Source organism: Apiospora marii, assembly GCF_038362585.1.
Source record: "Apiospora marii strain CBS 49790 chromosome Unknown utg000005l_segment0_segment0, whole genome shotgun sequence".
NCBI classification, from domain to species: domain Eukaryota; kingdom Fungi; phylum Ascomycota; class Sordariomycetes; order Amphisphaeriales; family Apiosporaceae; genus Apiospora; species Apiospora marii.
Genome location: NW_027117377.1, coordinates 1,728,508 through 1,751,263, shown reverse-complemented (window position 1 = coordinate 1,751,263; position 22,756 = coordinate 1,728,508). Strand labels below are relative to the sequence as shown.

The 22,756-nt window shown below is 54.1% G+C and overlaps 8 protein-coding genes across 8 annotated transcripts; 5 read left to right on the top strand and 3 right to left on the bottom strand.

Moving 5' to 3' along the window:
- Window positions 1-1,816: 1,816 nt before the first annotated feature.
- PG985_008435 (uncharacterized protein) lies at window positions 1,817-4,197 on the bottom strand (the record flags this gene model as incomplete). Its single annotated transcript, XM_066828203.1, has 10 exons — window positions 1,817-2,317; window positions 2,402-2,582; window positions 2,645-2,792; window positions 2,858-2,979; window positions 3,084-3,109; window positions 3,165-3,200; window positions 3,256-3,308; window positions 3,418-3,536; window positions 3,581-3,629; window positions 3,747-4,197. 10 exons carry the CDS (start codon window positions 4,195-4,197, stop codon window positions 1,817-1,819), a joined length of 1,686 nt encoding a protein of 561 aa, XP_066683115.1.
- Window positions 4,198-5,222: 1,025 nt separating this feature from the next.
- PG985_008434 (uncharacterized protein) lies at window positions 5,223-7,759 on the top strand (the record flags this gene model as incomplete). Its single annotated transcript, XM_066828202.1, has 2 exons — window positions 5,223-5,328; window positions 5,406-7,759. The coding sequence occupies 2 exons, from the start codon at window positions 5,223-5,225 to the stop codon at window positions 7,757-7,759; spliced, it is 2,460 nt and encodes an 819-aa protein (XP_066683114.1).
- Window positions 7,760-8,034: 275 nt separating this feature from the next.
- PG985_008433 (uncharacterized protein) lies at window positions 8,035-9,458 on the top strand (the record flags this gene model as incomplete). The annotated part of the gene is made up of 3 exons (XM_066828201.1): window positions 8,035-8,128; window positions 8,203-9,288; window positions 9,427-9,458. 3 exons carry the CDS (start codon window positions 8,035-8,037, stop codon window positions 9,456-9,458), a joined length of 1,212 nt encoding a protein of 403 aa, XP_066683113.1.
- A 143-nt stretch (window positions 9,459-9,601) lies between these two features.
- PG985_008432 (uncharacterized protein) lies at window positions 9,602-10,590 on the bottom strand (the record flags this gene model as incomplete). The annotated part of the gene is made up of 2 exons (XM_066828200.1): window positions 9,602-9,875; window positions 10,232-10,590. 2 exons carry the CDS (start codon window positions 10,588-10,590, stop codon window positions 9,602-9,604), a joined length of 633 nt encoding a protein of 210 aa, XP_066683112.1.
- Window positions 10,591-11,468: 878 nt separating this feature from the next.
- On the top strand, window positions 11,469-13,219 carry PG985_008431 (uncharacterized protein; the record flags this gene model as incomplete). Its single annotated transcript, XM_066828199.1, has 3 exons — window positions 11,469-11,820; window positions 11,901-12,036; window positions 12,100-13,219. 3 exons carry the CDS (start codon window positions 11,469-11,471, stop codon window positions 13,217-13,219), a joined length of 1,608 nt encoding a protein of 535 aa, XP_066683111.1.
- Window positions 13,220-14,045: 826 nt separating this feature from the next.
- Window positions 14,046-15,008, top strand: PG985_008430 (uncharacterized protein; the record flags this gene model as incomplete). The annotated part of the gene is made up of 2 exons (XM_066828198.1): window positions 14,046-14,224; window positions 14,372-15,008. 2 exons carry the CDS (start codon window positions 14,046-14,048, stop codon window positions 15,006-15,008), a joined length of 816 nt encoding a protein of 271 aa, XP_066683110.1.
- A 3,761-nt stretch (window positions 15,009-18,769) lies between these two features.
- PG985_008429 (uncharacterized protein) lies at window positions 18,770-21,216 on the top strand (the record flags this gene model as incomplete). Its single annotated transcript, XM_066828197.1, has 3 exons — window positions 18,770-18,774; window positions 19,753-20,562; window positions 20,664-21,216. The coding sequence occupies 3 exons, from the start codon at window positions 18,770-18,772 to the stop codon at window positions 21,214-21,216; spliced, it is 1,368 nt and encodes a 455-aa protein (XP_066683109.1).
- Window positions 21,217-22,007: 791 nt separating this feature from the next.
- On the bottom strand, window positions 22,008-22,663 carry PG985_008428 (uncharacterized protein; the record flags this gene model as incomplete). Its single annotated transcript, XM_066828196.1, has 2 exons — window positions 22,008-22,515; window positions 22,575-22,663. The coding sequence occupies 2 exons, from the start codon at window positions 22,661-22,663 to the stop codon at window positions 22,008-22,010; spliced, it is 597 nt and encodes a 198-aa protein (XP_066683108.1).
- Between the last annotated feature and the right edge of the window lie 93 nt (window positions 22,664-22,756).

The following is a 22,756-nucleotide window of genomic DNA, read 5'->3' as shown; positions in this document are numbered from 1 at the left end:
TGAGGCTATCTATTTGCCGTAGATTCGGGAAACGGGCAAAGCAAGTTGGAAGAGAAAGAGGTGCATCAGTAGACCCCCAATACGAAAGAAACAGCAGCTGTTGAGTTGGCATTTTATATATATGCTTGGTGACAACAAACGTGACCAAGGCGCTTCGCTTCCATGTCATGTTATACTTGCATATAGTCACCGCTGTTGATATGCTGCTACTGACTTATGTATGCGGCCAAGTATAGGTGGGAAAAGCCACCCCCTCGTGGGGGCCAGCCACCGTTCAAGCACAAAAGGGGTGGCGGTCGTCAAGAGTTTCGTCTACGACCCGTGATTGATCAAGACCCGAGAATGAAAAGACGTGGGATATTCGCAGCGTCACATCTCACTCTGTCGCTTCTGCAGAGCATCGACACCCGACCTTCGGGAGGGATTACGATTGGTCTATGCCAAGGAGGTTCAGCCAAAAACAGACCATGCACGTTTGTTTGTCACACCCCTACCCTGTCCAGATATTGAAGCGGGAAGTTGCTCCGACGTCTAGCACCAACACCACCCCCAAGTTGATGGGGGCGGCAACTCGTTCATAACCCGGTCCCTTCTTCTCTTATCGTGGCAATTCCATATTCTCATCGTAAAGGCCAGCAAGCCAGCCCTGATCGTGCCGTTCTCGTGTCTCACTGAGACAAGAATGTCAGAGTCGCACATGCAGGCACGCGTCACGTTGGAAGCTTTCGAAACACGGTGACACTGCATAATCGTGCCGTGCCACCCGCCCGTGAGATTTGAAGCTCGACCGACCGTGTGAGGCGGCGGGAAGGGGGTCGCAAGATCGGGATTGGGAATTGGGAGGCGCCCGCTGTGAGATTCCAGCAGAGCACCACATATCGAATTTTGCTTACCGTTGCACGGCATGACGCCTGTTGGCCAGTCATGGTGTGGCAATGAACTTGATTCAACGACATGCCACAAGGGACGAGGAGGCTTTAATGAGAGACTTGTCATACCGTGCCACAGCCCTATTGGAGGGTGGAAAAGGGAGTAGGAAAGGAAGGAAGGAAATCAGAAATCATCTTTGTGCGAGCGAAGCCTTGACGCCGACACCGCTTGTGAGACAGGCGCAACCGCTCACTCTCGAGTCTCGACCGCATCGACTGATCAAAGAAGCCATATGGTTGCAATTAATAGGCATGCTTCGCTTCCCAACACAAGTGGCTGAGACCTTCCGAAGGCTTGTTTTGACACCCGAGATTCTAACTTGTTCTGTGCATATGGTCAAGTCATTTGAAGTCGTTGGCCTTTCCTTTCTCCAGAGTTCTTTGCATGTTCGTATTGATGACTACATTTTACTCGCTCATTCTCCATTCCCCAACCCGACCGGCCCTCAACTTGTTGGTTATCAAGTGTTTCCAAAAATGGCTGATACGTCGAGTAGAAAAGCCTCTCGTGTACAAAGCTTAATGTTGTGCTAAGAGGCCTTGAAGCACCCCTGTATTCAGCTCCTTAGAGTGCATAGCGGGAATAGGTCCTTAGGGGATGACCAAAACTAAGCCTCACCTCGTGGTCAAGGCGTTTGCGACACGTCGGATGGCGGTAAACGGCGACTCTGGTATTCGCAGTGCCGGTATGACATCGCTACGCCATCCGCAGCCCCCTCGAAAAGAAACGTGAACATGGTTGGGATGATCCGTTGAATTGGGTATCACTAAGTCAAATCTTTGTCGGCAGCGGGCTGCGTGTGCTACATGGCAATGCATCCACGCCGCGATCCGATCTAGCATTGAACTTGACTTCTTTTGAATTATGGTTGAACAGCAATGTCCTCTCACTGTTCCTTTCGCGCAAAGCGACCCAGAGCGGGTCCAAGCTCGGCGGACTTTTCCTGGCGCCTCTCTTGGTTCTGCTCTTGCTGTTGCTTCCATAGCTCGTCCACCTTGAGACGCTTCTCGTCGATGATGTTGTTCTTCGCACGTTGCTTCCTCAGGTACTTTCGGAGAGCCGAGTTCTTACCGCGTGCACGATTCTTGATATCGGTCTCAATGTCGACGGGCTTGGCATCCAGATCACGCGCTTCTCGTCGCTGCTGATCCGAGCGAAGGTCCAGGTTGCCGATGAAGTTAGGATCAAGGGCAATCATCTCAGGCTGAAGCTTGTTCAGGAGACCCTTGACTTCCGTCTCGCGTCGTTGCTTGACAGTCTCGTAAGGGTTGACTTCCATGGCGTCAAAGTTGGCCTCTCCAGCACCTGGTACGATGATTGACGAGAAACCTTCGTCGTGCCCAACACCGAGGACATCCTCGAAGGGACAGTATTTTACTTGCTCAACCTAGAACATGCGAGTCAGCCACCAGCTTTGCGAAACATTTCGGCAAACCACCGCAGGAGATTTATATTTCGGAAATGTGCTTACCGTTTTGCCCTCACCGCCCCACGTCATGTAGGGGCTATCGACCTTGATCTGGTCTTTGCGGTGTTTCACAAAGAGGTCTTTCCATAGTGTCACACTGGTCGACCATCCCACAGCTGTAACGCCCCGATCACTGATGGACACAGACGACGCTGGAGTTCTCGTGAAATAGCTATTCACCTCTCTGTATAATAGGTCAGTATCATGCATAGTGGAAAAGCAAAGTTGATTTTCAGGGGAACATACCGGAACATGCGGATGTCCCATACGGCCATTTTTCGGTCGTTACCGCATGACACCATATACCTTCCTTCTCGGTCAACCGCAACAGACTTAACAGGACCTTTGTGGCACAGCAGCTTGACCAGTGGCTCAGTGCTGTTAGGAGACCATACTGTACAATCGCGCATTAGCGTGCATTCCCAAGGGGCGACAAAATAGGGGTTGGTTGATACGCACAAGTTACGGTACCATTGCCATGACCGGCGTGGACAATGGCATTCCAGGGGTTCAGTGCCATTGAAACGGGCTGACCCAGACCTGTTCGGATCTCGGAGACCAGCTTACCAGTCGATACATCACTGAGAGAGGTCAGTATCTCGCCAAGGGTGCTTGCTGGACCAGCCCGACTCGAATGAAGTCGTTATGGCTCATCAATAATGGTAGTGACCGTGTTGATGCTTACGTGTATTTAAGCCACCCCGTCAAACCCTGAATCAAAGTTAGAAGGCAGTGCAAGAGAACAGAAAGGGGCATTGAGGCTTACCAATGTGGATAGGAGGTAGTGGTAAGGCAAAAATTCCTGAATTTGATGTCAACATTTGTCAAGACTTCCTGAACACGTCATTGTTGCCTACCATGTGGGAGACCTCCTGGAGATTCCGGAGACAATGCAATTCAACACCATGTGCTGCGAACGAGGTTAGCCAGATACTTCAGTCCTAATGCTGATGGCATTCGACAGAACCCAGTAAAAGGGGTATTGTGGGGCTAGATCATTTGTGAGCGCAACAACCTACAATCATATATGTACGCCTGGTTCTTCTGAGAAACGGCAAAGTAATTCGTGTTGTGCAGGTATTTGACAGCTCGAACTTTTTCCTGCAAGTTTATCTCGCAGCCAAGCCTGCCAGATTCTCTGTTAGTCAAGCAGAAAATCATGGAGTCAAGAATCCGACTTACTTGCCCTGCCTCCAGTCCATGGTGGCAATGTGTCCCCGAGCACCTCCCACTGCAGCAGAATCAGTTAGCGTGCGAGTTCCAGATTGAAGCGGAACACATCGCCTCTCCAAAGGGCAGCCGAAGGGATCCCGTAGTTATACCAAGACAGATCGTGGATGGCGCTTACACAGTAGCATTCTACCCGTCCTATCGTAGTCAAACTGGTACGGCCCTAGCTGATCCAGCTTGAGGTCGAATCGCTTTTTGGAAGCCTCCAAAGAGACGTTGGACTCGATCTCATTCTGCGTCACACGCCATGTCCTCTCCAGCTCTTCCTCCGCCTCCAGGAAACCGGATTCGTTCTCCAGCAGAATTTCGGCATCCTTGGCGGACTCGGCGGCCTGCTTGTACTTCTGCTCGAGGCCCTTCAGGTTGCGACGCAGCTTCTTGTCCTTGATGGTCTTGACATCGATGCCATTTCCACGGCCGTAGTCGCGGTGGGCCTGCTTGTTTCGCTTTAACCGCTCGCGTTCGTGCTTCGGAAGGAGTTGTGTGCGGGCGCGCTTGATAGAGACGGCACCATTGTCGTGGGCCTTTGCGGAAGGCCGCTCGGCAATCTCGACCTCGTCCACCTCCATCTTATAGCCGGGCAATTTCGGTATTGGCGAGTTGGCAAATCGACAGGTTCCAGATTATGATCCGTTTGTATGACCCGATCGTATCGGTGTCGAATCGTGTGTGTTGGCAGAGGATTGGGCGCAAAGCAGGATAAGTCGCGATGTCGTCTTGCTACAGAGCCATTGGACATTTGCCTGTCAACGCTCCCAAAAAGTTTCATGGAAATTTTGAGCACAGACCTCCGATAAGGATGTTATCTGACTGCTGGCGGGGCCAGTAATTCTGTACGGAGCCGGACTCCTGTCGCTTATGAGCGTTACTGTGGATCTCCACTTGCACTCAGCTGTTTGTCTTCAATACGGAGTACCTTCCGTAGATAATTGATGGACTCATATATCCAATCGGATGTTATGTTCGGCGAATCAAACGTCTGAAACGCCGTATTGATCTTAATCAAACATCTCTAGCCCGTACAATACGGTATTGTGCTTGCCGTCTCTTTGAGCTACCCTCCTATCAGTCCAATATGATGCGGAAGGGTTCGACAGGTATTTGGTTCGATTATAGTCGTATCCTGAAACATTCGGCAAATCTTACCAGGCTATCTGATGACATATATAAGAGTACAAACCAACAGCAATTGTGATGAGTTGCATTGAACCCCTCGGACCCAGAAGCCACTATGGGCGGCTATGGGGACTCTGAGCAAAAGGCCTGAAATTGAATAAGTCCTTTGGCCAATCGACTGGAGGTGGGGGTTATGTTGCAGGGGTCCTTATCGACTGATAGTAATCGATAACCACAAAAATTTCGAGAAACAACGGCTTTGCCCCTCCATTTTGGAACGGTAATTGCGGGAGCGAAGTCGAATATACTCGATGCGCCTGTAGTAAAACAATTCGCCCTCCACTTCCACACCGATTTCGCGTGCGCACTACGACCTTTGCAGATTTTGACTCGAGATCAGAGACTCAACCCAAGGGCGACTATCAATCTGGCTTCGCACTCATTACCCATCCGCTTCAAAGCAGGCGGAGACGGCAAGATGCCGGCTGCAATGGCGCATTCGCACCGGCCGACGACCAAAATCTCCCACAAGGGGTTCAAGTCGAAGAAGGCCACCAAGGGTGCCCTTCGAGAACAGGCCAAGGGTACGAGACATTGCCTACCATTTCTTCCCTTGTCTTTGTGCTTCGAGCGCATTTGCTAATTGTCATTCTCTTGTTAGGCAAGCTTTCCAACGAGCGCGGCGTGCGCAAGACGCCCCACCAGCAAGTCATGTCGAAGCTCGACCGTCGCAACCGCGCCAAACAACTCCAGCAGCAAAAGAACCGGGAACACCAAGACCAGACATCTATATTCAGGGGTCGTGATGGTGCTCCTCGCATCGTTGCCGTTGTGCCTCTCACTGGCGACGCCGATGCCGCAGCAGCCATCAAGAACCTGAATGCGAGTCTTGACATCGAAACCGAGATCTCCGATGCCAGCTTCCGCGTTCCAGTCGACCGTTTCAAGCAGAAGCTGCAGTACATTCCCCTGAAGCGGGATCTGACGGCATGCATGGACGCCGCCAGAGTTGCCGACTTTGTCATCTTCGTTCTCTCCTCAGAAGTCGAAGTCGATGCGCTGGGAGAGCTGATTATTCGGAGTGTTGAGAACCAGGGCATGTCGTCGTGCTTCACGGTTGTCCAGAACCTCGACAAGATCCAACCCGCCAAGGCCAGGCCCGACGTAGTAAAGTCATTGGCCTCCTTCATGACACATTTCCACCCCGACCAAGACAAGGTCTACAGCCTGGACTCGAGGCAAGAATGCTCCAACCTCATGCGATCGTTGTGCAATTCCTCGCCCAAGGGCGTTCACTGGAGGGACCAAAGGAGTTGGATGTTGGCCGACGAAATTCAGTGGCCTAGCTCCCCGTCGGAGTCGACCATCTTCACCGGTGTCGTTCGTGGCAAGGGGCTGAAAGCAAACAGACTCATCCAGGTTGGAGACTGGGGCACATTCCAGATTGAGAAGATCACGGCTGCGCCGTTAGAAAAGAAGCAAAAGGACGGTGATATCGCTGTCGAAGGAGCAGAGGAGGTTCTTGAGGAGCCTGCAGTACTTGAGCACGACAAGCCTGACGACCTCGACGAACTGGCACCCGAGGAGGCCCGTATGGACGATGTTGATGATGCCGTTTCTGTCGCGACAACATCAAAGAAGGGCGTTTTACTGGATGATCACCATTACTTTTCCGAGGACGAGATAGAGAAGCCCACCAAGCCTCTCAAATTGCCCAAGGGAACCTCGAATTACCAGGCTGCTTGGTACCTTGACGATGTTTCCGATTCCGAATCTGAGATGGACGACGATGAGATGAGAGACGCCGACGACGACGCTGATGCCATGCAAGCAGCACCCGAAGACGGTGTTGAGGGTCTGGCTGGTGCTGAGCCAACCGAGGGTGGCATGTCCGAATATGCGAAATCGGAGAAGTTCGAAGAGCTCGACGATGCCGATGATGCCGAGCAGCTAGCAGCATACCGAGCGAGCAAGAAGGATGAGGTCGAAGACGATATGGAGTTCCCAGACGAGATCGAACTGCACCCTCACGTGCTTGCAAGGGAGCGACTCCAACGGTTCAGAGGTCTCAAGAGTCTTCGAACCAGTCCCTGGAACACGGAAGAAGACCGGCCATACGAGCCTGAAGACTGGTCTCGGTTGCTGCCAGTCACTAACTACGCATCATCGCGCAATCACTACCTGAAGCGAGCTTTGGTCGGTGGCGTGAAGCCTGGTACCCGAGTTCATGTGCACCTGAAGGCTGTGCCGATGGAATTGGAGAAGACCTACAAGCCTACTCAGCCCATTTCTCTATTCTCCCTGCTGGAGCATGAGAACAAGAGGACAACACTCAACTTTGACATTACGCACAAGGAAGATTACGAGCAGTCTATTAAGTCTAAGGAGGAACTCATTGTGCAATGCGGCCCCCGCCGCTTCGTTATCAACCCCCTGTTCTCGGTAGGAGGGAACACCGAAAACGACGTCCACAAATACTGCAGATTCCTCCATCCAGGTCAATCTGCTGTTGCCACGTTCATGGGTCCTATCACTTGGGGCGCAGTGCCTACTCTCTTCTTTAAGCGCATTATCCCTGGGGAATCTAAGAACGAAGATGATGACGAGGACGAGTCAAACTTGCCCCTGCAACTGGTAGCAACTGGTACTGTCCGCGCACCATCGACGTCTAGAGTCATCGCAAAGCGTGCCATTCTTACGGGCCACCCATACCACATCAACAAGAAGATTGTTACCATTCGGTACATGTTCTTCAACCGCGAGGACGTTGAGTGGTTCAAGGCCATGCCCTTGTGGACCAGGCGCGGACGCAGCGGTTATATTCGAGAAGCTCTCGGCACGCACGGCTACTTCAAGGCCACATTTGATGGAAAGATCAACCCACAAGACAGTGTCGGTATTAGTTTGTACAAGCGGGTTTTCCCGAGGACGGCGAAGCCCTTCAGTGGACCGTTGTTGGAGGAAGAGGAGTTCGAGGGGTTCCAGGACGAAGCCATGGATGAGGACATTCAGTAGATACCTGCAGCATATAGATTTGGGTGGGACGGCCCCGGCGTACGCGCGTTTTATGACTGATGAATTTGGACACTTGAATTGCTCCCTTTTTCTCATCAAGACTAGCACTAGACTTGACGAAAACCACTCATACTATGAAGTCTAAAGATCATGTGCCAGATACCTTGATCGCCCTTCGACGCTCTTGCAGCATTTGTACGAAATGCCTCTATGTACTCGCTGAATTCTTCTTGATCTGGCAAATTGGATCGCCGTTCGACCGTGATCGACCCGTTATGGCCGCATCTGCGTATCCAGCAGCGGGCCTGGACCGGCCTCGCAGGCGCAATGATGCGCCGTATATCGAAGACAGATGCTACGGTCCTTGCAGTATGTATACCCCTTCCCTCTAATCTTTTTCCTTGAGAACCATCTCTTATCTGTCTTTATTCGTGTTGCAACAGATACCGCCTTCATCAAAGGCCAGGTCAGTCGCGAATGGGAAGACTTCTGCGAGACGGGCTCCGCGTTCTACGACTACTACCACTACTGCCTCTGCTGCGTCGGACAGTACCTCCGGGCCCAGGGCTCCGACGAGAAGGCCGCCGACTACCTCGCTGCCGATTTCACCGGCATGTTGCTACAGTGCGAAGGCAGCGATAGCCCCTACCGCAACGTCACCGACCCCTGCGGCGTGCCCGGGCATGAAGTTGCCAGCAAGGTCCCGACGCCCTTTCCGACCGCGACGGTCGAGCTCATTCAGGCTCCGCTCGACTCGCTGTCCGTCGGCGTCGCGCGGACGGTGCCGTTGCGGCAGCTGCGGCCGGAGGTGCAGACGCAGACGGCTGCCGACGGGGGCGATGTGGACACGACGACTGAGTACACGCCTGTCGAGCACACGGTGACGGCGTGGGCCACTACCACCAATTCCGAGAACAACGACGTCGCCACGGTGCCGTCCACGTTCCTGACAACCACCATGTCCCCGCTAGCGGCGATGACGTCGCCGCCTACTCAAGACGACGAGCAACCGGCGACTCCAGCCGGTGTCGCTGCCGCGTCCCCTGTGAACCCCCCGCGCTTATCCGTCGGCGCCGTCGGCGGAATCAGCGTCGCCTGTACCATCGCCTTCCTGTTCCTCAGCGGCGGGCTGCTGCTCTGGCTGCACCGCCGACGCCGGGCCCGACGGGAAGAGGAGGCGCGGCAAGAGGCCGCGCGGCAGTGGGAAGAGGAGCTGCTGAAGAATAACAGTAACAATCGCAATCACTCGACCCCGTCGCCGATGAGCCGGACGAACACGCGGGGGAGCTTCTGTGGCGGTTGCGGCGGCGAGGTGCAGGAGAAGGCGCAGTTGCATGGGGAGTCCTTGCCCACGAGGGAGCTGAGCGGACGGGAGGTTTGGTTGCCGCCGGTGGAGATACCCACGGAGCCGTTGGAGTTGCCGGCTGAGTCGGTTTCGAGGACGGGGGATCGGGCGACTAAGGGGGCGACTAAGGGGGAGACCAAGGGGGAACTAAGGGGGGGACTTGAGAGGAAGGCGATAGGGGCTTGTATGACTGCTTGGTATATAATATACTTAGATAGTAAGGAGAATACACTGTCTTATACTGAGAAAGCAAGCCCAATGGGCCATCTAGGTCCTTGACTGAGTATTGATTCAATACTGGTATCCGGCTAGCATCTCCCAGCTACCAACGCGTTTCGCGAGCGCTACTTCTAGTTACATACTTGGTATTTATCCCACCAGATTGTATGAGAGCGACAGGTATAGCACATGTCGCTCACGTTTTGGAACCGAAATACAAAACAGCAATCATCCCAGCACATCAAATTCACCCAGAACTCCGACCAAACTCCACAGCCTCACTCCTTCGGGGTGGCCAACAGCTTTAAGTTCTCCATTTTCTGCGACAACTTGTCGAGGACCCGTTTCATTGCGTCTACCTGACCCAGAAACTCCTCATCCTCGTCGGACTCCTCCTGGGCCTCCTTCAGTTCTTCCTCGAAGAACAAAAGGGTCTCGGACATACGATCAATGTGACCCCGGCGGCGCGACTTGGCATTCCGTCCTTTTACCGCCACCGCCACCGCCTCGCCTCCGTCCCGGATAGGCTGGGTAGTAGCGATACCACCAACGCTATCATTATAAACTGTCCCAGAACTTCGTTTGCGGGTCTCATAAGTCCGCGGTGATGGTATTCGTTGAGTCTCCCGGGGATAAACTCTCACCTCATCGCTGGGGACAGTATTCATATTTTGTGTATCGATACGGTAATCATGCGTGGCGCTGGTGGGCACAAAGGGGTGTGTAGGCGTAGTTGGCAAATCATAGAGTGATTTGCCCTTTCCTTGCGCCGCCGTGATAGCGGGAGTCTGATTGCCAGTATATGGTAACGTCTCCTTAAAGGAGACGACTTGCTCGGGCACGCTTGTTGGTCAGATCAGCAACTATTCCCCTAGATATATTAGGATGATGGGACGGGTACCACATACGTCTTGTTAGTCAACAATCCGTCAGACTTCATCGACTTTTCGGTGTTCGCTATCTTGCGCCGCACCTTCTCGACGACAATACGATACACACTTTCGCCGTTTTCAGTCCTCATGCTCTCGTAGCCATCTAGAGCTAGGGCGTGAAGGAGCGGGCCCAGATCGCAGGCCTTGTGATTTGGATACTTTTCTCGGATGAAAGCCTTGAAGATTTGTTTCTGGGGCTCACTCCAGCGAAAATAAGTCCCAGACACGAGATGGCGTGCCCGCGTTCCAAACAGGGTTGAGTCTGGCGAGCGGTACGACGGTGGCTGTGACACGGCGCTCAGCTCGTCGTCAACTTCTGTCTTGAAGCTATGCATGATTGTGATGACTGATATTTGCTTTGGAGGAGAAAATTGGGGGAGCAAGTGAATTTGAGGGATGTGTTGGCTGGATGATTGCGATACTGCAGCTAAGTTCACGGAAGACGGACATCACTTGGGTGGCTTTCTAGACCATTTTATAAGTCGATACCTGAGGCTGTGCTGGCAGTAGGCCCCCGGGCGAAGAAACCGGGGGAACGATACAGCTGTTTTTCCGACCTTTGAATCACCGGTCAAGAAATGAGTGAGAAGTCATTGCTGCGGGTTTCATGGATTAATGACACAAAGAAAGAGACCTAAGAGCCAAGTCTGAGGCTACTGTATCACAAGGATAATACAATTTTCGGGTTCTTACACATCTTGTCCGATTGCATTCGTCGCCCTTCGCTGGCATTCTTGGAGCTCATTGACCATATGTGACAGTATGTTTCAAGAAATGTTGGAATTTTCCAGTTTGACGATGATTCTAGGTGTTTTCCCGCTATCCATGGAGGTGATACATCGGGAAATGCACGCCTGAGTCGCGGCTGCAGGGGCAAATCGGCAAGAACACCCCCGCCTTGTCCAAAATAGGGAGGTGGGCGCAGGAACGAAGACTATTGATTGGCCCACGGGCCGGCATTTGGACAAACCGGTCATGTTCCTCTTTAAGACAATGAGGGGGAAGAGGAAATTACCATCGTTCTTTCCACACGTAAGCCCACCGCCGGTCCATCCCCCAGTCGGCGGGCAGAGATGAGGGATAAAAAGTGAGCCGGCATAAGAGGGAGCGGTCTCGCATGTCTCCAAAAGACAAGAGAGTCGTTCGTTCCAACTAGGCTGTCGGAACAGAAGCGTTTGTTGCTGCACGTACCGGACGTACAAGCAGAGTCAAGATGAGACCAGCGCCCAGTCTTTTAGGGTTCGCCTTGTGGCCCTCTCTGGCCGCGACGCGCAGCATTCGGGCGACAACAGCTTTTGAAAACAAGTGTCTGCAATTCCGACCAGAGGGTTCTGTCCGCAATGCGACGCGCACGGAGCTGCAGTTCGTCAAGGCCGGCACCCGCGTCGCGCTCGCCGACAACGACCCGTCGTGCAATACCGACGGCCAGGCCGTCACGGCGGACCTGTGCCGCGTCGCGATGTCCATCCCGACATCCAATCGGTCCAGTATCACGTATGAGATGTGGCTGCCGGAGACCTGGTCGGGCCGCTTCTTGGCTACGGGGAATGGGGGGATTGGTGGCTGTAAGTCGGGACATGGATGGCACTGCTAAGTTGTCACGAGTCTTATCAGATTCAGCAGACTAACATATTGAAATGTTCAGGCGTTGAGTATGAAAACCTAGCATATGGCACAGCAAATGGGTTTGCGACGGTTGGCACCAACAATGGTCACAATGGTACCAACGGCGACACGTTCTACCAAAACGAGGATGTAGTCGCCGATTTTGGTTGGAGGTCGTAAGTCGTCGACCTAGTGAAACATCCTAGGGCATCCCGATAGCTAATCACTGGTACATATAGCCTCCACACGTCCGTCGAGGTCGGCAAGAAGCTCGCTGCCCTCTTCTACAGCGAGGCCGTAAGCAAGTCGTACTTCATTGGCTGCTCCCTGGGCGGACGGCAGGGGATACACAATGCCGAGCTCTTCCCCGAAGACTTCGACGGGATTGTAGCGGGCGCCCCGGCTGTTGACTTCAACAACCTGTACTCCTCGAGGGCCAGGTACTTCACCATTACTGGCGCTGAGGGTGCGCCGAGCTTCATCAGCGCCGGCACGTGGAAAACAACGATCCACGACGAGGTCCTCAGGCAATGTGACGGTCTGGATGGAGCTATGGACGGCATCATCGAGGACCCGACGCTATGCAAGTTCCAGGCGGAGACCCTTCTCTGCGGAACCAATCAGGAAGGAGACTGCCTCAGCGATGCACAAGTTCAAACAGTCACCAAAGTCTTCAGCAACTACCTCTGGCAGAACGGATCAATGCTCTATCCCGCCATGCAGCCCGGCAGCGAGATCCTAGCAGCAGGCGGCCTCTACAGCGGCAAACCCTACGGCCCTTCGGTAGGCTGGTTCAAGTTCGCCGTCCTCGAGGACCTGGCGTGGGACCCCGCCAGCTTCACGACCGACGACGCCCTCACCGCGGGCCAGAAGGACCCGGGCGGCATCCGCACCTGGCCGTCCTCCCTGGCGGCGTTCGAGGGGCGCGGCGGCAAGATACTGACCTACCACGGCCAGCAGGACCAGCAGATCACCAGCTTCAACTCGCCCCGGTTCTACGAGCACCTCGCCGCCGGCATGGGGTACGTGCCGGCGCAAATGGACCGGTTCTACCGGCTGTTCCGGATCCCGGGCATGGGCCACTGCAACGGCGGGCCGGGCGCCTGGGTCGTGGGCCAGGCGGGCAGTACGGCGGCCCGCGGGATCCCGTACGATCGCGAGCACAACGTCTTGGCGGCCGTGGTGGACTGGGTCGAGAAGGGGATGGCACCTGAGGCCCTGGTCGGGACCAAATATGCCAACGATACTGTGGATAGCGGGATTGCTTACCGGCATACGCACTGCAAGTATCCGGCTAAGAGCACTTTCAAGGGCGGGGACCGCAAGCCTAGCGAGGTTGATAGCTGGGAGTGCCTATAATAGGGGGGTTTTCGGGTAGAGTCTATTACAAGCAACGCTTTTGAATACACTATATCAGGTAGGCTTGATCCGCGGCACTTTGGATGTTGGCATTTTTAGTGTCTTCGTGTTCCTATTAGTGCTTGGGTCTAGATGCCTTGGCAAATGGCGAAGGTGAATTTCCAGCTGAGCTATCCGTCGCTTAGCTACAGACAGCCAAAGGAGGCTTGCGGGCAGACTATCGCAGTTGGCGCGGAATAGATGCGGAACGTGCCGCTCTGTATTCTCGTCACACTGTAACATGGCTCTTTGCCGATTGTCGTCCTTGAGTATCAATAAACACAAAGCAGGGGGTTGACTCGCTGGACACAATATGTCAATGTGTTGGGCGGTTGATGCCGTCGCAAGCCTATCTTTATTCCCGTGGTCAAATAGCAAAGCCTACTTTTTCTTGCCATGAATCAGTCGACGGAACTAGTGCCTGACTGCACGATCAGCTTAAGCTATAAGATGGCTACCCTTGCCCCTAGAGCGATACTATCGTGAGCGCCGCATCAATAAGTTTTAGTGTTCTGTACTGTGTAAAGTAAGTAAGTACATAACGTAATAAGGACCCCTGCCCCGCCATCCTGATAAGCACCACCCCGCAGTTCGAGCTGTCGGATGAGGTAGGTTATTCGCAGGAGCTCTAGGATCTAGGATCTGGAATTCTATCGTAGCGTCTCTCCCATCTTTCTTCTTACGTTTGCAATTGCCCAAGTTCACACAAGCCTTGAAGCCGTCTCTTGTTCACACTTGAAAGAGCCGGAGGAAGACGAGAGAAAAACTAGGGGAAAATTAGACCAACATGGCACAGACTCACTCCCACGACGGCGGACCGAGCCATTCCCACGAGGGCATCTCCGCTGCGGAGCACGGCCACTCCCACGAGATCCTCGACGGGCCTGGCAGCTACCTTGGACGCGAAATGCCCATTGTCGAGGGCCGCACCTGGGGCGAGCGCGCATTCACCATTGGCATCGGCGGGTAAGTGCATGTCTTCTTCGGCTGGTATTTGGGGGACTTGGCAAATCAATAGTAGCACACGAAGTCGGTTTCATTTCCGATCGTCTAGCCAGCCCACACTCAGTTTATTATCATCTACGCTTGCTTCTATACTAACCCTGCCTCTAGCCCCGTCGGCTCCGGCAAGACGGCCCTGATGCTGGCCCTCTGCCTGGCCCTGCGCGCCAAGTACTCCATCGCCGCCGTGACCAACGACATCTTCACGCGCGAGGACGCCGAGTTCCTAACGCGCCACCAGGCCCTGCCCGCGGCGCGCATCCGCGCCATCGAGACGGGCGGGTGCCCGCACGCGGCGGTGCGCGAGGACATCTCGGCCAACCTGGCGGCGCTCGAGGACCTGCACGCCGAGTTCGGGTCCGATTTGTTATTGATCGAGTCCGGAGGCGACAACCTGGCCGCCAACTACTCGCGCGAGCTCGCCGACTACATCATCTACGTCATCGACGTCAGCGGCGGCGACAAGATCCCGCGTAAGGGCGGCCCCGGCATCACGCAGAGCGATCTGCTGGTGGTCAACAAGACGGACCTCGCCGAGGCCGTCGGCGCCGACCTAGGCGTCATGGAGCGCGACGCCCGCAAGATGCGCGAGGGCGGCCCGACGGTGTTCGCGCAGGTCAAGAAGGGCGTCGGCGTCGACCACATTGTCAACCTGATCGTCAGCGCGTGGAAGGCCAGCGGCGCCGAGGAGGAGCGGAAGTCCAAAGGCGGGCCCCGGCCGACGGAGGGACTGGAGGCGCTGGTATAAGTTGAATAGGGAGAAAATACTCCGTAAGCCACGGGCTGTTGAAGTGCTTGGTATGGATCAATGCGAAAAAGTAAAACCTTCAGCAATCTCTATAGCAGTACGTATGATGCGATGCGCCTTTCAATTGATAGCATGGGGCATGGTGCGATGCGACAATCAACGTTGATATCAACATTCTTGGTAAATGATCTACGTACAGTGAGTGGTGGCACATAATCCATGTTTCGTTGGAAATCTTTGGGATATTTACTTGGTGAGGTGTGTTGTGGATATAAATGCCGATAACGGGCTCAGCATTCAACAAACCACAACATCAAGTCTTTGGTAGTATAGTGGTCAGTATGCGAGCTTGTCATTGAACATTCGATGTCAACTAAACGCTCGAGACCGGGGTTCAATTCCCCGCCAGAGAGACTGTTTTTTTTGCCTGTTTGGAGTTCTATATACCATATATATTGCCTCAGTTCTGCTTTTGCTGAGGTCCTGATATGTTCTCTTTATTTTTAACATGTATCCTGATGTCTGTTCTGGGGGTGAACGAGTGCGAATAGCCTCGAATACGCTAGCTTGGGTAGCTATCACGGAGCAAGGTGGGGCAATCTCATAGGTGCTGGTGGGTGGGGCAATACTCCTACCCGTAACTTTTTGACTTTTACCTGCCGCAGAGTGTTGTGCGCAAGAAGTGCACCTACATACTCGTACGACCTCTTCTGTTGAGTGGATGGCGGCCATGTGGCTTTGCAAGACTGGTTCAGAGGCTTGTTTATTGTGACCTGACACAGCTCAAACTTCCGCCCCCCAAGCGATGGTCTTCGACTGGCCGGAGCTATATCTCCTCCTATGGGCGGAGATGAATCTAACTCAAAGCTTCAAGGAGGGCAACAAACATACTTACTCGAGCGGCATCGACGCGACGGTGGAAGCCACGCCGCCCCCGTTCTGTGTGTCTCGCGTTAGAAGGTGCGAGATTTGGCCGATTCATCAACGAGGAAAGGGATCAATGTAAGTGGCTGCCCCCTTGCACCGGGGTCGTCATCAACAACCGGCGATGGGGAGCGGCAGCATGGCTTTGGTACCACATGTTCTACTCGGGCAACCTTTACGTAAATGACTACGCGACTAAAGTAGGTAGATGGTAAGAATCTTGAGGTGTGGCTTCCAAGTAGCGCCATTATAGACAACACAATCCCATAGTTCAGCTTGAGTGGGAAATCAGTTCGATTCTCGAAGGCCGGGGGAAAGGGATGCTTGGTCTGTGATTCGTTTTCGCAGCGTCGACTACCTAATACTTTGTGGGCGCAGGATCCAGGCAGCCTCCTCTGGTGTTTGGCTCAGGAGGATACCAGAGAAAATAAAAGAGATTCGCAATACTGAGCAGTAACTGAGCAGGGTTTTGCAGGCCAAGTCTTGGCGAGACCCGGCACATATCGGCATTTCTGGTATGCCCCTTGAGCAGAGCTTTTTCGATAAACGGGCAATCCGGCCGCTTCGCAGCGGAGCTTGCTCCTGTCGCTGGGCCAATGAAAAGCTTGGCCGCTCACGGTCTCGTCTTCTATGAATGTAGGTTGTAGTATGCAGCATGGTTAAGCTGTGCAATCGCAGAAGCACTATTTTCCTTCTTGGGCAACATAAAACAACTCATCTGGTTCTTGTTGTTGTTTGGTTGTGTGCATGCAGTATTGGATTGTTGTCGCTACATCCATCTTCGTATTTCTGATCTTGGCTGCATACTGCCAGAGACTGGGGGAAGCTGTCTAATACTAGAAGCGACACCAGTTACGAACTGCAAAACGGTGCTGCAGCTGCGAGGGCAGGCATGTTGGCCCAATCACCGCCTGCATTGCAACATAATAACCTAAATGAACCCTGGGAGCGTTTTAGTGCGAGGGACAGGGGGCGGCGGCTTCGTGCGTCCTGGGTCTAGTCACCTAGTCGCCGTTCGAGTCTGGACTCAAGACTCTCTCGACGATCTCGGTTGCGTCCGTATTTTCTTCTTCTTCATGCTGAATTGCAATCGCTAGCCCATGGTCGATCTGGACATACTCTCTCCAGCACGCCAATATATTAGCCTAGAATGCAATCCTGACGTAGAAAGTAAAAGGCAAGACGCCTCCTCATCTCTAGCAAAAGGAAGCACATTCTATATAGACGGCTTCTGACTCATTTAATTGGCCAATCCATAGCGTCTCCGCATACGCTATTCCCTCGAGGGACGGCGGCCGACATCGAGGGTGTAGAGGATGAAGAGACTCACAAGAAAATGAGCAGCTTTTAGCCCATCTTGTGTTGCGTAAATAAGTAGTTACCTGCACTGTACGCCCATCAACTACAAGGCGTTACCTGGCAACGTTGCGGCGGCAGTGTCTCTACGCCTGTTACCGGAGGACCGCTTCTAGAGTATCTGGCAGACCCTTTTTGGCGGAAGCTGAGACACACCCCAACCAGACATGTAAAGCCAACCTTGGAAATGGCATGGTCCCAAATGAAAAAGGGCTGGCGGAACTGGGGACACCAGAATCAGGTGGAAGTACTCCGTAGCCCTCTTTCGTTCGGTGGTGTGGTAACCAATCTGCAGATCCGTCAATATTATGCCGCATCTGCAGCCCATTCGTCAGCACTCCCCCATAGTTGGTCGAGGCTAGATCTGAGGGGGAAAGAAAGGGTGGTGGTGTAAGTAAAAGTTCGAGAAAAGAACAGAGCAAGCGGCAGAAGATGGCTGCTGCTGCCCTCGATTCAATTCAATTGCGGCGCTTTCCCGGAAAGTGAGACAGTGTTGTGGTGAAAATTGCGACACAGTTCGTGCAGCTGCACTGCACAGATGCGCCGATGTCCAACTTAGATGCTGACCAAAAAAAGTTGTTGGACTGTGCTGGATCGGTTAGGTATCGTGGGGTGGAGTTTGATGGGATCGGCGGTTCGGGTCACTGCGTTCCATAGGTAAGCTGCAAGCAACTGTTGCTCAGTGCGCGCCGGCCGCGTGTGTGCGTGCTTCATGCTTTGCTGTGTCTACCCGTCTAGCCGGGGCTGGCTAGGATACACAAAACAAGGAACCAGGCACGATCGTCCGCGGCTCCATCCGACGCTTTCTTTCTGTTTGACGTGGGACATGGACAGGCCATTTTGTGTCTTACATGGCCTACTGGGAGTCGTATATGAACTGAGTTGGGTTCGATTCCCAACAGCGCTAGTGGCTTTCGGTTTTTGACCTCTTTCTATGGCATGGTACCTGACGATGTTTGGGTTTTTTCTTTCTTCTTCAAGCAGTTGCGGAGGAATTAAGGTAGTTGACGACTGCGGTCTGTCATGATTGATGAGAGGCTTGCTCTTGACTCTTGACGGGCCATCCGTTACTTCACACTCAATCACCACCAATAAGTACGTAAAAGGAGGCTAGCCTGTGCCTGAGTCCCGTCGAAAGTAGGTTGCACCACCATGATTACAGAACCGGCAGAAGATGCACCAACCAGAACCGTAGGACAGTCGACCCCCCCTGCCGGTGTGCCACTGCAACCCTACTATACTGATACTACCCGCCAATCCGCCCTTTCCACAGCACCAAAGATGAGGAGGAAGCTTGGGAAGGGACAGAGTCCCTCACAGACCGCTACCCGCCTCCAGGTTGTGTGTCACCTCCCCATGCATGACCTCCCATGTATGTATGCATCTCATCCCTGGGGTTGGACTGCGAGAGATAGGGCTAGGTATGTGTGTGTGTCTAAAGCCTTCCTCCTATTTCCCTACCCCCTTCTAATAAGCGCAAGATGAGGTGAGCTGAGAAGAGTCAATTAGGCTTGGAAAGATGGACAGCAAAAAAACAGCCTCGAGTTCCACTCGAAGCCATCGTGACTGAATTTACTTTTCATTTCATCGTCTGATGTAATTTGCGTTAGCCCTGTTGCTAGTTCGAGGCAGCTGCTCTGCTAGCAGGCCAATGATGGACGGGCGAGGGCAGAATGACTGGATTACTGAGGGGCCCTGTCAAATGCGAGGATTGGAGGGTGTTCGATGCGGGCGGCGCGCTATGGCTAGCCTGGCCTGGTCATCCATGCAACCCCGGATTGCGCCCGTGGCTCCTCTAAGCCGGATTCGGGCTTGTTGAGTCCTCTCTCGTGACTTGCTTGCTATTAAACCACATGGGTTGCCCACCGACCCTCCCTCGCTCGACAAGGTGTTGTTGTTCACGTTGATCTGATCTTATTACTCTCTTCTTTACTTTTTGTTTTCGCCGTAAGATCTCTCTTCAGAGGCCTAGGCTCCTGGCTGTCTCAAACAAGTCTCGGCCGGCTTTGGCATCCTTGTCTTGGTACCCATTCCCCACGAGAAAAACTGCCTGACAAACCCTGAACCGGTTCCACGGGCACTACCACCTCCATTATAAACTGAGCAAGCACCGTCATCGAGCCACAAAACTTCGGCCCTATATCGTTTCGACGCTGCCTGTCCCCCCTCCCCAGTGGGATAGGAACTGACGTCAAATCCGTCAACAATTTGGCGCATGACGGCTTGAGGACCCTGCCGGGCACTTAAAGCTGCTAAATCTGCTAAATATTAATAATCTCGAGGGAGTTGAGCCTCATCTTGAGTTCTTCTGCGTCTGTTCTAGCGAAGGGACGTTTGATTAAAAAGGTTGGGTCCGTTCCGCATGGTACTTTCGCCGTCCTCAGCTTCTTCTCATATTCTACCATATCACCGGACTGTACATCCGACCAATTACCAAAATGCAGTTCGCACGGGTCAATCCCAGGGATGACCTGGCCCTGAGCATGCCCATCAAGCCGCCGGTCAAGCCGTATGCCAGGACGAATCCGCAACATCCGCCCAAATCGACACCACCAGACCCTGAGGACCTGAGACGGAGGCTCTACATCGTTCTGTCCGAGCAGAACGCACAACGGGAGGCGCGACGCCAAGTGAGGGCGCAAAGGGCTGGATATGGAGCTGTGGACCCACCTCGGTCGGGTTTCGGTGCCGCTGGTGACGTCGACGCTGCCGTGACGTCGGTTTACCCGAGATCGTCAGCAGCACTCTTCGAGGCCAGGGCAACCGCGGCGGCACACGGCGCAGCAGCCCCGGGCCACAGGGTAGTCATCGCACCGCCGCGAGCCGATGCGAGCTGTGCTAGAAGGGGCATGCAGGGGACCAACGACCAAGAAAAGAGCCTGCGACGCGCCGACTCCAAGATGGATGGGGCGGTCGGAGCAAAGGACCTCAAGCGCAGCAAATCTATCCAGACGAAGAAGTTGCGGACGAAAGAAAGTGCCCAAGAGGAGCAACCGCCGGCGGAGCCGTACCACCACGTGCCCCAGGTGGCCGCCCAGCAATTCGCTCGGACGGCGACGGCCAAGGCCAGCCTGTCCGATATGAGCAGCGTACACCCCTTATCGCGCCCGGCTCTCAAGTTCCACATCGAGGGCTCCGCGGCCGAGAGAACGGAGCTCGAGCTGAGCAAGACGCCCGCGGAGCAGAACCGGGCGCTGCGCCGGGCCCAGAGCACGCGCGAGAGGTTACAAGAGCGCAACCAGTTCCAGGATGACGCCCCCTTTTTGCATCTTCCGTCGCCGCCGCCAACCCCGCCCGCAATAAGCGCCACTCCCTCCCCGCCGACGGATTCGCCGTCGGCGGCTCCACACTGTCGTCGTCGTCGCTACCCGACAGCCGGAACCACCAGCACCACCACTGGAACTGGGCCAACATGGGCGACATCGTGGAGGACACGCCGCTGCACACCCACAACTACGACGACGACCACTACCACTACCAGTCGGGCGAGTTCTCTCCGAGCCACCACAATAACCACCGGCGCCAACGGTCCATGAACTTCGCGGACTTGATGCCCGGCTGCCGGCCCGTGGACGCCGATGGCGAGCCCCTCGTCGTGCGCAACAACGCCACCGGCGCCGACCGCCGCGCCGACTGGGCCCAGAAGGACGAGAAGGACCTGAAGCTCTCACAGCAGCAGCAGTCCAACACCAACAAAGTGCCGCGGAGCCCGCTGCTTCGCAAGGCCGACTCGTTATGGGCGCTCAAGGGCAAGCTCGTGTCCGTGTCAACGGGGCGTCTGCATCATCACAGCTCCTCAAAGCAGCAGGATGGATCCAACAACAAGTCGCGGAATAGCGCCAACTCGTCCGACACCGGGACGACGCCGTCGCCTGTCAAGTCGCTGTCGAGGGGTGGGTTCTTTGCGCGGCTTAGGCGGCTGAGTTGATGGGGACTGAAGACAGAGGAATATTTGTTTTGCGGTGCTGGGTTGGAGTTGATCTGGAGTTGGAAGCACAATAGTGATTCAAGGGGGGGGGGAGGGAAAAGTGTGTTTAGTGGGTGGTACGGAGTTTTTATCATGAATGCTTATGAAGTCAATACGTCGAATGATAAATTTTAATATGTCAATGTCTACAACCTCTGTTCATTTTTAAACATGTCGTTGTTCGATGGCGCGATGCGATCAGCATGAAGCAAGTCATACTGTGGCGTCCAATGGTCGCGGGAAGCGAACTTGCTACACCGCTTTGGGCGATGGCGCTTTGGGTATCCTGGACCTGGAATCTGCCTCGAAAATTCGAGCTCGAGAGATCAGCAATATGATATATCACTGGAAGCATCGGAATAACTTGTGGTCGTTGGAAGCAATTGGTGCACCCACCACGTATAAGGAGTATAATCAATCTCCTTGTCATAGGTGACTATTCAATTATTATGAAAGCCTATCTGTGTATGTTCGTATCCTTCTCCATGAGTACGAATTCTGGGTCTGTGATGATTCCCTTGACTAACCAAGGGCATTCCTAATCAACTTGGCATTTCATGTGCTGATTTCTCACAACACTGTTGACATTGTCAGATGAGAATCAACTTCCAGGTCGCAAAGACTGGTTTCATACTTACATTCTTGTTATTATGGCAACTTTTAGCAGTTGCGGCGGGAACGTAATAGGCTCTACGTTCGACTGGATGATGGGAGTCCGGGACGACAGTTAGGCGGGCGTTTCAGCATGAACCCTAGTCCTTATTCTGCTTCTTGTCCTCCTCCATGAGCTTCCGGATGACCTCGGCGTCGTGCTGGGCGGCGCGGCGGCGCAGCTCCGCGTCGGGGTCCTCGCCCTGCTCGGCCTTCTCGGCCAGCTGGTGCTTGAAGAGCTCGCAGTACTCGCGGAGGCCCTCGCTATCGTCGCCGCGAGGGGCCGAGAGACCTTTGCGCAGCGCGTTCATACCGTTCTGCAGGCCGATCTCCTGGGTCCAGACCTCCTTCTTGCGGCGCGGGTTGAAGTTGAGGCGGTTGCCGCTCTCGTCCTTGGGGGGATCCGTGGAGTCCGCGATGGCGCGCAGCTGGTTGGGCAGGTTGGGGTACTTCTTGAAGAGCTTTGTCAAGGGCGAGTGGTCGCCCTCGGGCTCGTTCTCATCCGCGACCGCTGCTGCTGATGCTGCTTGGCCGCTGCTGGACGACTCAGTAGGCTGGGGCTCCTTGTCGTGGATCTCACGATGAGCCTTGGAGCAGGGGAGCGAGCATCTATTGATCAGTGTTAGTTATGATATATCTTGGTTCATATTGAGTCGCGATAAACTTACGTGTACTTGGCGCACTTGGTGCACTTGTACTTTCCATCTTCTTTCTCACAACTGATGCAGATTCGATCTGCAGGGGCCATGGGCGCCATGGTGAATAAGGTATCTCGAGGTAGACCTCGTGGTGTTTATTCCAATGGCGTGATGGTGGTGTTGAGGGAATGGTGAATGGCACTTGGTACCGT